The 11,779-nt window shown below is 49.5% G+C and overlaps 1 protein-coding gene across 3 annotated transcripts in view; it reads right to left on the bottom strand.

Annotated features, from left to right (window-relative positions):
• Nucleotides 1-369: 369 nt before the first annotated feature.
• Nucleotides 370-11,779, bottom strand: part of SPRING1 (SREBF pathway regulator in golgi 1) — a 223,297-nt gene continuing 211,887 nt past the window's right edge. For all 3 annotated transcript variants that reach the window (XM_082640491.1, XM_082640487.1, XM_082640494.1), the window contains one exon: nucleotides 370-410. In XM_082640491.1, the coding sequence (XP_082496617.1) occupies nucleotides 385-410 (26 nt within the window). In that variant the 3' untranslated portion in view covers nucleotides 370-384. The remainder of the gene's footprint in view (nucleotides 411-11,779) is intronic.

Genomic DNA, 11,779 nt, shown 5'->3' with positions numbered 1-11,779 from the left:
CATCTGGATTTGGAGGATTCCCATCAGAGCCACAAAGTAGAGGATAATGGAGATGAGGGGCTAGAGCAGCCGCCCTCTGTCAGGAAGCGTTACTGAGAGCACTACCTGGGGTGGTCTCGCTGTTTTACCTGCCAGGGCCGGGCAGGGGTGAGAGGAGAGGATCTTTATGGCCCAGAAGAAGGGCAGCGTGGGTGGCATTGGGATCCGGGCCAACCGAGGCTCCCAGGCTGAGCAATGCCAACCGGGCATGTTTCTGGGCAGAGCTTCCTTCCGGAGGGGAGCTGGCTGAGCAGGAAAGAGCCAGGAGTTTGGAACCCGAGAGAGCCGGGAGGGCAGCCTCTGACTCACCCCTTCCTGGCTGGGTGACACTGGCGGGGAGACGTCTCATAGCGCTGGGTGAAGGCCGCCATCTGCAAGGGAAATGATCAAACACACACTGAGATGTGAGTGAAGTGTTAAGACAGTGCCTGGCACAAAGGAGCATCAGTGCTTCAATTCCACCCACGCTTAGAGAGCACAGACTCAGAGCCAGGCACAGTGGGGTGCTTGAGGGGCTGTGGTCTGCCCCTCTGACCCCGAGAATGGACGCAAGGCCCTCCCCTCTTGCCCCTTCACACAGATCTTCCCCCTCTTCCATGCCAGCATCACCACCAAAGCCCAGGTGCTAGAGCGATTCTGGGTTCAAATATGAGCCTCTCTGAGTGACTGAGGTTAAGTTATCTAACCTGTATGTGCCTTGGTTTCCCCACTTGGAACTGGGCACAGTCATAGCATCCACCTTTTAGATTCTTCTGGCTATCAGCTGAATCCATCCTTGCAAACTAAGTAATAGCAGTGAATGCTCGTATAGCAGTTACTACGTGGCAGACACAGATCCACACTTTTTATTAGTATCACCCCCATTTCAGAGACGAGGAAGGTGAGGCACTGAGATACTGCATAATTTGTCCACGATCACAGAGACAAGAGGCAGAGCTGGGGTCTGTGTTCCTAACCCCTGCTGCCTCCGGCCACGGGCGTACAGTAAGTGCTCAGTTCACGCTGGCTGTTACTAACGCTCTGAGCCGGGGCCAGCTTCACCGATGCGCCACCTGCACAGTTCCACAGGGCCTGGCACTTAGAAGGGTGACGCTTGTTAATGCTCTGTTGCTGTCATGAAATTCTCAGTAACTTTAACAAGGGGCCCCACATCTTCATTTTGCACTGGGCCCCGAAAATTCCATAGCTGGTCTTGCTCAGAATCTTACAGGAGGTGACCACCTCCTCCTCTTTCTTCCTCCCCCACCTAGACTGTGAGGTTCCTTATCTCTCCATCCACCCTACTCCATGTCTGGTAAGTAGCAGGTGCTCCCCTTCTGGCCGAGAGGGACAGAGGTGGCCAGAGTCACAGCTGTTGTCCCCACCCCCACTTCCTCTCAACACCCCCAAAAGAGCTTCCAGCCCAGGGAACCTCAGGAACTGTCAGGGAAGAAACTTTTCTTGAAGTGTGCAGGGACTCTGGCCAGAGGCCACCGAAACCAGGTCTTTCCTGAATGGCAGGGGGAGGGAGGTGCAGCCAGAAGACACTGTAGCTCACTGCAGCTGGGGAATCCCAGCCGGCCCGAAAGACCCTAATAAACCGTTAATTACGATGCTGGCTCTGTAAACAGTGGCAGTGAGACCCAGCATAATGTGTAATTATGCCGGGTGGAGCTGGAGCTGGGCAGCGTTTTCTCCAGCAATGCTGGAGGGAATGCAGATCTCAGGGCAGGCTTGTGGTCAGGGCACAAAGGTAAACAAGACCTTCCCTAAAGGCAGACAAGACTCAGTCCAAATGTTCAAGTACGGCAATGACGGTGGTTAAAAGAATTTTTTTCCTTTTTATATAGGGAGCAGGTAGTGGGGAGGGGGAGGGGAGGAACAGACATTTGTTCAGCACCTACTATGTGTCAGACTGGGTTTGGGGCCGGGCAGGAGGGGGCTTGGGCATTTCTGGGACTGGATGCCATGCCTCTCCCCTCCCTGCCTGCCTGCCCTCCCCTCCTCCACACACATTTCTAATAACTGATATTTTAAAAATTGAGGTGAAATTCACATAACATAAAATTAACCATGTTAAAAGTGTACAATTTGGTGGCCTTTAGTACATGCACAACTTTTTTTTCTCTAAATTGAAACTAACACAGTTGAGTTAGTTTCAGATGTACAGCAAAGTGATGCAGTTATACATATATATATATTTTCCTATTCTTTTCCATTATAGGTTATTACAAGACATTGAATATAGTTCCCTGTGCTATACAGTAAGTCCTCATTGTTTATTTTATATACAGTAGTGTAGTACATTCACAATCTTCTGCAACCATTATCTTTATCAAGTTCCAAAACATTTTCATCACCCCAAAAGGAAACCCTGTACCTGTTACTCACTTACCCCCTGGCAACCACTAATTTGCTTTCTGTCCCTATGGATTTGCCTATTCTGGACATTTTATATAAATGGAATCATATCACACGTGACCTTTTGGGACTGGCTTCTTTTTTTTTTTTTGCGATACGTGGGCCTCTCACTGTTGTGGCCTCTCCCGTTGCGGAGCACAGGCTCCGGACGCGCAGGCTCAGCGGCCGTGGCTCACGGGCCTAGCCTCTCCGCGGCATGTGGGATCTTCCCGGACCAGGGCACGAACCCGTGTCCCCTGCATCAGCAGGCGGACTCTTAACCACTGCACCACCAGGGAAGCCCCGGGACTGGCTTCTTTCACATTGTCTCATGCTTTCAAGGTTCATCCACATGGTAGCGTGCATCAATGCTTTATTACTTTTTATGGCCAAATAATATTCCATTGTCTGGATATGCCACATTTTGTTTATCCATTGGTAGATATTGGGTTGTTTCTACTTTTTGGCTTTTATAAATAATGTTATGAACATTTGTGGACAAGTTTTTGTATGGTCATGTTTTCAGGTCCCTTGGGTGTGTGTGTATCTATCTTTCTATCTATCTATCTATCTATCTATCTATCTATCTATCTATCTATCTATCTCATTACCTAGGAGTGGGATTGCTGGGTCATAGGGTTACTCTATATTGAGCTTTTTGCTGCTTTCTATGGCACCTGTACCATTTTTCATTCCCATAAGTAATGCACAAGTGTTCCGATACCTCCACACCATTGCCAACACTTTTCTTTCTTTCATTTTTAAAATAATCACTGATTTCTCATAGGGGCTGAGGTAAGCTCCTGTCTGCCAGTGGGGCTGAAACACAGAGCCATGTCTTCTGGAATTACAGGAAAGCCCTATAAAGGCCAGAGTTCAGGAGGAACAATTTGGGTCCCCCCAGAAGTAATTCATCACACAGAAAGTGACAGATAAAAACAGCAGCTCCAAGCTACACCAGTCCTACGGGGCCTGGTGATGAATTCAACATGGCAAGCTGCCCCCAGGTGCCATGTGGGTGCCATGGGGAGAAATGGCTGTGTGTGACTTGAGAGACAGCCTAGACCCTTGGAGTCCAGCCAGCTTTGCCACGGACACCTCTGCCTGAGTGTCACTGAGGGAGGTGATGTTTTGCCAGCTCTGCCAGAGCACTGATGGCCTGAGGGACCTGGCACAGGGCAACGCTGACAAAATGAGGGGCCACTCGGGTACTGGGAGGTGGTGGGAACAGGGCCAGCTTGTGTGAATAGTCACATGACTTCTCCCACCCGCGAAGGAACCAAGAACAGCCATGCCTTCCTTCACTGTGCGTCGCAGATCCTGCATTTTTTAACAAATGGAAGGTTTGTGGCAACCCTGTGTCAAGCAAGGCTATTGGCGCCATTTTTCCAACAGCATTTACTCACTTCCTGTCTCTGTCACATTTTGGTAATTCTCGTCATATTTCCAACTTTGTTATTATTATATATCTATTATGGTGATCTACGATCAGTGATCAGTGATCTTTGATGTGACTAAAGGGAAAAGATTACAACTCACTGAAGGCTCAGAGGATGGTTAGCAGTTTTTAACGGTCAAGTATTTTTTAGTTAAGGTATGCACACTGCACACTTAATAGACTACAGTACAGTGTAACTGTAATTTCTATATGCACAGGGAAACCAAACAAGTTAAGTGACTTGCTTTATTTCACTGTCCACCTTATTGTGGTGCTCTGGAACAAACCCACAGCACCTCCGGGGTCTGTACTACTGCACTGTGCTTGCGCGGGGAGAGAACCAGAGACAGTTGGCCAACAGCACTAGTGACTCCCATGTGTAACCGACTGCAAGTATCGTGTATCGTGTATAACGTACTGGTATGTAGGTAACAATCACAGTGTTTATGAGTGCGTTCTACGTACCATGGACTGAGCTAAATGCATCCTTTCACGAATCCTCTCGGCAGTCCTGGGGTGTAGGCATTATGATCCTAATGATTCTCGTCTGTTATTTAGGATGCTTTAGGCTGCAAGTTACAGACAACACAACTTAGGCTCAAATGGCCTTAAACACTAAGAGTCATTATTTCACATAATAAGAAATCCGAGGAAGGGCACACGCTGGGCGTGATGCTGGTGGCTGCATGATATCCTCAAGGTCACTATTTCTTTCCATCTCGGACCTGACATCCTCAGGGTTGACTTCGTCCCAGGCTGCAGGATTTGCAATGTCACCATGATTGTCCAGCATCACCTTCTTATGAGGGAGAAGGAGTTTTCCCAGAAGCCCCAGCAGACTTTCCCGCGTGTCTCCTTGGCTGTCATTGGATCACATAACCACTGGGGAACCAATCACAGCAAGAGAAATGGGAGCCCCATGCCTGACATCCTCACTTGGGTAGAACAGATTTTGGGGAGGTGGGAGGGGTGGGGTTAAGCACGGTGAACAGATCCAGGGTTTGAACCCGGAGCTGCCTTCCTCTTGACCTCCTGGATATTCAGGAAAGCAGCCCTGGCAAGGGTGGTCCTGAAACCTCCAGCCCAGTCACTGTCCACTCCTGATTTCCTTTTTAGCCATGGTTTCCAGCACCTGGGCATCATCCTCCTTCAATTCCCCCCTGCCCCCCACGCCCCAGTGTCCAGCCAACCAGTGACCCCGCACGTCCATTCCAATCAGCCAGCCCAGCTCAGAGGCAGCCAAAGAACTTTCCGTTCTGCTCCTGATCATGTGTCCACCCGCATCAGCCTTTCCTGACTGCCCGCAGGGCTGAGGCCTCTCAGAACTGCTCCTGTGCAGTCAGACATATCTGGCTGATCAGCAGTTCTGGGCGGAGGCCAGCAAGGGCAAGGGCCTTTTGGATCCTGTCTGTCCACATGCATCAGCTGTTCCCAGCCAGCGGCTCCAGCACTGTCGGCAACACGGCTGGGCCTGGCCCCATCAGTGGAGGGGGCCATGAGATTAGCACCCTGCCTCTCTCGTTTGCGAGGCTGAAGCCTGAGATTGGGCTTGGGCGAAGGCGATGGACAATGGCGGTAAGGGTTTGGGAGGAGTGAGAGGAAGGATGTCAGAGGAAGAAAAAGAAGGAAGAGAGAGAGAGAGAAACACCAGGAGATTCTGAGACAGCAGAGACCTCATCTTGGTCCTGTCTGCATCCACAACACGTAGTAGAGCGCCTGGTACAAAGCAGGGAAGAGTTGGTTCAACTGGCCTGCGAAACAGAAGAGAGAGACAAGATGCTGAGCGAGGAGGGGAGGGACGAGGAGAGAGTCACAGAGAACAGAGCAGGGCAGGAAGGGGTGAGTACAACCCGTCTTGTCTGTCTTTCCATCCTGTCACTCTCACAGCCCCCGGTTTACTGTAGCTGCTCCACAAATGTTTATCTTGCTGAACCAAGTGAAGAGGAGGAGAGGGGACCCAGAGTCGGAGAGGAAAGAAGACAGAAGGAAGAAAAGCCTGGGGTATGGGGCTCTGCGGGGAGAGACATTGAGAGAGAGAGGGAAAGGGGAGGGGAGGTTAGTAATCAGGAAAGAGAACAGGCAGGACCAACCCAGCAAAGGAATTGGAAGCAAAGAGGCGAGGCAGGCAATGGGAGCTGGGGCAGGCTCAGCCCTCTGATGAAAATGCACACTAGCAAACGTGCTGGGATCGACAAGTGCCAACAGGTCCATCGCAGAGTTAAAAAGTGCTACATCTGTCAGGGTTTCAATCTTTAAGTCAGCACTTTCCTTTTCCTTCTCCCAGAATGCTGGGATTCTGCAACTGTGGTCTTTCCCGCGCGACTCCTGAAAGCGTGTGGGGCTTGTTGTGGAGCCCTCAGACTTCCAGGGAGGCTGGGAGGGTGGGGTGAGCATGTCAGGAGGCTCCATGGGTCTGGGGGGAGGGGGTGTGTGGCTCTCCCAATGGCAGCTGTTGCAGGGGTGTCCTGCGGAGGGAGGGCACGGGAATGCACGTAAGGTTTTCAGCAGACACTGGGAGGACCCAAGGCAATGAACCTCTGTATGTACTGGGTTGAATAGGGTCCCCCCAAATTCATGTCCATTGGTAACCTCAGAGTGTGACCTTAGTTGGAAATATGGTCAAAGACCTGGAGATGAAATCATCCTGGGGTTATGTTGGGCCCTAAATCTGATGACTGGTGTCTCATAAGAAGAGGAGAGGATGCAGAGACAAAAAGAGAGGAAGGTGATGGGAAGACAGAGGCAGAGATTGGAGTGATGCAACCACAAGCCAAGGAATGCCAAGGATTGCCTGGAGCCACCAGGAGCTAAGAGAGAGGCAGGGAACCGACTCTCCCCTAAAGCCTCCAAAAGGAACCAAAGCCTGCTGACACCCTGATTTTGGACTTCTGGCCTCCAGAACCATGAGAGAATCCTTTCTGTTGTTTGACACCACTGAGTTCCTGGTAACTTGTTACAGCAGCCCCAGAAGACTAATACAACCTCCTGTCCTTGGGGGACCCATTTTGCCTGCTCTTGGGTCTGACGGGATGATGGCACAACTGTTACAGATAAGGAAGGGTTCCCGGCCCTCAAACCTGGTCCTGTCCAATCTCCAGAGCTGGAGAGTGACTTGTTTTCTCACCACCTGGGAATCATGTTTACTCTCTCCTCTCCAAAACTCAGGTCCCTGCTCTGGCAGCTGAAGGATCTGTCTCCGTTGGCTGGGGCGGGGTGGGGGGCACTTTCATCCAGCTGTGCATGCAGGGGCTAAGGGAGGCGAAGGAAACCATCAGACCTCAGAGGACCCGGGTGCCGGAGAGGGGCTACCTCTGGGTGCTCTTTAAGCAAAAGCTATGACCTCTGATCGTCCTGGGTTCCTATCCTGCGACTTCCAAGGTATGTGAGCTTACCTTGGTCTTGGCTTCAACTCTGGCCTTTGAAAACAGCCTCATCTGTAAAATGAAAATCCCTACTTTGCGCAGTCATTGGGAGACTTAAAGAAGAAAATGTATAAGAACAGCTTAGACAAGGCCTTAGTAAATGGTGATGAGAAAGATGAAGATCTTTCCAAGCCTGTTTCTGTCTGGCCCTGAATGGTTATGGTGGGCCATAAACAAAGATGGCCCCTGTCCTTTAGTAATATTGGAAGACTGCCACAAATGTGTGAAAGTATTAGAAAGCCATTAAAATACACAACAGTATCAAGTGACTGGGATTTAGTGCAGCCTGACTGGGATCAGGTCTTACAGGGGGTCACAGAGGTGGCAGGTAGAGCAGGATGACTAACTCATCCAAGTTTGCCTGGGACTTGCCCGGGTTAAGCACTGGAAGTTCCACATCCTGGGCCAATGGGGATGGCTGGTCACTCTGTGTGGAGGAGGTAACTTCACACAGGCCTTGAAGGAATCATTCATTCATTCATTCATTCTCTGAACATTTGTTGAGACTCACCATAGGCCAGGCTCTTTGAGGCACTGGGCACACTGGACACAGCCCCTGCCTCCAGAGCACTCGCATATGCATACTTGCACACACACACCTGTCATTCAAGAAAGCATCTCCTGAGCACCTACTGGGTGCCAGGCACACAGGTGCAGTAACAGCAAAGACAAATGATGTCGTTTCTGATCTCAAGATGCTCACATCTACTTGGGGAGAGGATGGCAGGTAATTCCCTCCAGTGAGGGAAGGGCTGCTGCAGAATCTGGTGGCTGGAGAGGCCTCAGGAGAGAAAAGGGACTCCCAACCCTATTAGGGCAGCGTAGGGGGGTTTCAAGGAGTCTTCTGGAAAGAGGTGGCGCTGAGAGGTGGCAGGAGCTGGTCAGAGGAATAGGGAAGGGTGTTGAGGCAAAAGGATCGGCTGGAACACAGGAAGCCAGGCAGGGGCCCACAGGAAACACAAGTATGGTGCTTTGGTGCCGAGAGGAGGCTCGGGCCCGTGGGACGGGGGCGTCAAGATGAAGATGGGCAAGGAAAGGGCAGGGGAAGGAGGGCATCTGTTTTGCAAAGGCACAGAGCATGGAGCTGGCAGGACCCGTGGACGGGTCTTGACTGAAGGGAGGTGTTTAGGGCCTGTACCCACTCTGGCTGGGGACAGGGCATCTGCCCTGGCTGCTGGCACAGAGCACTGTGGGACGGTGCAGGGGAGGGAGGACATGCATGCTTGGCTTCAGGACCAACAACTGCTGGGAGAAACAAGCAGAAGAAAGAAAAGTCAGGACAGACTGGACACCATCCTATGCTTGGGCCCCAGTTTGGGGGATTGGACAGTAGCACCGCGTCTTCCTTGGAGTTTGGGTCAGAGATGCACATTGTCCCTACTTGCCCTATAATTGTTTCTGTCCAATGAATAAACCCGTGTTGAGCATCTTGGAGCTGGGCCCCATTACTGAGAAGACAAAACTGGATATTGTCAGGGAGAGAGACCTGAGGGTCTCACCTTGGGGCTCAAGGGGGTGTGGGTGGCCAGGGAAGGTCTCCCTGAGCTGACCCCCAGTGATCCAGAAGTAATAGTCTTGGGAAGATGCTGGGAGAGGAGGAGTCTTCCAGGCAGAGCGAACAAGTGCAAATGCTCAGAAGTGGGAACAAGCAGCAATATGCAAGGAACAGAGAAGCCAGGATGGATGGAGTGGGAGACTGGGGGACGTGGGAGGCGATGCATGTACAGAAGTGGGCCAGGGTCAGATCAAGGCTGGCAGAAGAGTGAAAAGGCTCTCATTCTCATTGGACACTGAGGCCCAGACAAACAAGCTACCTCTTGTGACACAGCATGTTAGCATCAGAGCTGAGGTTAGGACCCAGGACCCCGACTTTCTGATTTCCTCTTGATCTGATCCTGTTTCCCCCTCTGGAGAGGTGAAGACAGTGACTCAGCTGGCGGTGTCGGAGGAGACCTTTCAGGGCTCTGCTGCCACCCGCAAAAAGGCTTGGCTTGTCCGGGCAGTGGGGCACTGACCCCGGAGCCCAAGAGCCAGCCTGTGTGCTCTGCTGCACAGCCTTTATGTCTGCCCCTGAATTTCCAGGCCTTTCAATTTCCCGATCTCAGATAATTTTACAGACATGGTGTGTGTGGCTGGCTGTAATAACCGTCTGTTGAATAAATGACCCCTTCTGTCTTGACTCACAGGTAGTTAAACCTCATGCTGAGAGCAAAGGTGAAGTAGCTGGGGCTGGGGGCTGGGGGTGGTTTGCTTTGCCAGTGACCTGCAGGCTGTCTTCACTCTTGGGGGCTTCAATTTGTCATTGATAGAACATGACTAACAATGTTTATTTAACTCCTTTGGTGTTTTGGAACTACTTAAGCAAAAATATTTGGCGTAAGAAACACTTCCTGAATTCTGTTGTTGGGTCCCCCTGGTCTAGCTCCCCAATTTTCCTCTAGGGAGCCACCTCTTCCCTGCCACCCCTATGCACAGTCCCTGGGCTTCAGGGATCATGTGACTCTGGACTGGCCAATCAGAACCCTGCATTTCCCGGACAAAGGGAGTGAATCAGAAATGGGCATGTGGCCCAATCAGAACCAACGGGACACAATGATTTTTGTTACAGCCTTTGGAAAAGGCTACTCACTCTCCTCTGCTGGACTCGAACCTGGGAAAATGTGACAGGAGCTGCTGGCAGCCATTTCATGGAAATTGAGAGTGGAAGCAATATGGAGTTCTGGTGACATTTGTACTAGATCCAACAGTGCCTGAAGCGCACCTCGCCTCTAGGCTTTTCAGTTGTGTGCATCAAGAAATTCCTCATTTTCCTTAAATCAGCTTGAGTTGGGTTATTGCCTACTTGAAATCTAGAGTCCTGATATGATCATCATGTAGATTGGGGTCAGCAAAACATGGCTCATGGGCCAATTCCAATTTGCTGCCTACTTTCCCCCCTCCATTAAGGACTTTAGTGAGATATAATTTACATAAATTAATTCACCCATTTTAAATGTAAAGTTTGATATATTTTTGTGAATATATACAGTCATGCAACTGGCACCAAAATCAATTTTTGGAACATTTCTATCCACTCCCAAGATTTCCCTCTTGCCCCCTCTTTTTTTGGCTTTATCAGTAAATGAAAAAAATTTTTTTTTCCTGGGCTACGCCGGGCGGGTCTTAGTTGCAGCACGTGGGATCTTTAGTTGCGGCATGCGAACTCTTAGTTGCAGCATGAATGTGGGATCTAGTTCCCTGACCAGGGATCAAACCTGGCCCCCTGCATTGGGAGCACAGAGTCTTACCCACTGGACCACCAGGGAAGTCCCAGTAAATGAAATTTTTAATAGCAGCCTTACTGAGATATGATTCACATACCATAAACGTTGCTCATTGAAAGTGTACAATTCAAAGGCTTTTAGTACAGTCACAGATAGATGCAACCATCACCACAGTAAATTTTAGAATATTTTCATCACTTCAAAAAGAAACCCCATATCTTTTAGCCATCAGCATCCCCCCTCCCCCTCCCCCAGTCCCTTGATTCTCCCCACTCCAGTCCTAAGCAACTACTAATATACTTTCTGTCTCTATGGATTTACCCATTCCTGACACTTCGAATAAGTGGAATCATACAATAGGAGCATTTTGTGTCTGGCTTCTTTCACTTAACATAATTCAAGGTTCATCTGTGTTGTAGCATGTATCAGATGTACTACATTGCTTTTTACAACCAAATAATATTCCACTGTATGGACAGACCACATTTTGTTTATCTAGTCATCAGTTGATGGACATTTGGGTTGTTTCCACTTTTTGACTATTATGACTATTATTTCATGACTATTTTGCTGCTGTGAACATTAGTGTACAAGTTTTTGTGTAAACATATGTTTTCAATTCTCTTGGGTATATACCTAGGAGTTGGATTGCTGAGTCATGTGATAACTCTCTGACCCTTGAGGTACCATGTTTCCCAAAGTGCTATACCATTTGACATTCCCACCAGCAGTGTATGAGGATTCTGATTTCTCCACATCCTCACCAACTTTTCAATTATAGTCATCCTAGTGGGTGTAAAGTGTTGTCACCTGTTTTTGTAAATAGTGTTTTATTGGAACACAGCCATGCTCATCTGTCATTTCCATATTGTCTATGGCTGATTTTATGCCACAAGGGCAGAATTGAACACCTGAAAAAAGACGATGTGTCCTGCAAAGCCTAAAATATTTACTATCTCGCCTTTTACAGAAAAAGTTCCCCAACCCCTAATTAAGACCCATCCTTCCACTTTTTTGTAACAGGAAACTTAGACCCAGAGAAATTATATCTCTACCCTGGGGCACACAGCCAGGACTGGAGTCTTTCTGGGCCTCAGTCCCTACATTTATAAATCGGGAAACAATATCACAAGATGTGGTGAGAATTAAATAAAGCAAGGTCAGTAAAGTGCTTAGCCCAGGGGTAGATATTCATTAGATGTGACACTTCCCTAGAAGCTGAGGTGCCTGACACCTAG

The sequence above is a fragment of the Mesoplodon mirus genome (genome assembly GCF_964341445.2).
Source record: "Mesoplodon mirus genome assembly, chromosome: 13".
Taxonomy (NCBI): Eukaryota; Metazoa; Chordata; class Mammalia; order Artiodactyla; family Ziphiidae; genus Mesoplodon; species Mesoplodon mirus.
This window is presented reverse-complemented; position numbering and strand designations above follow the sequence as displayed.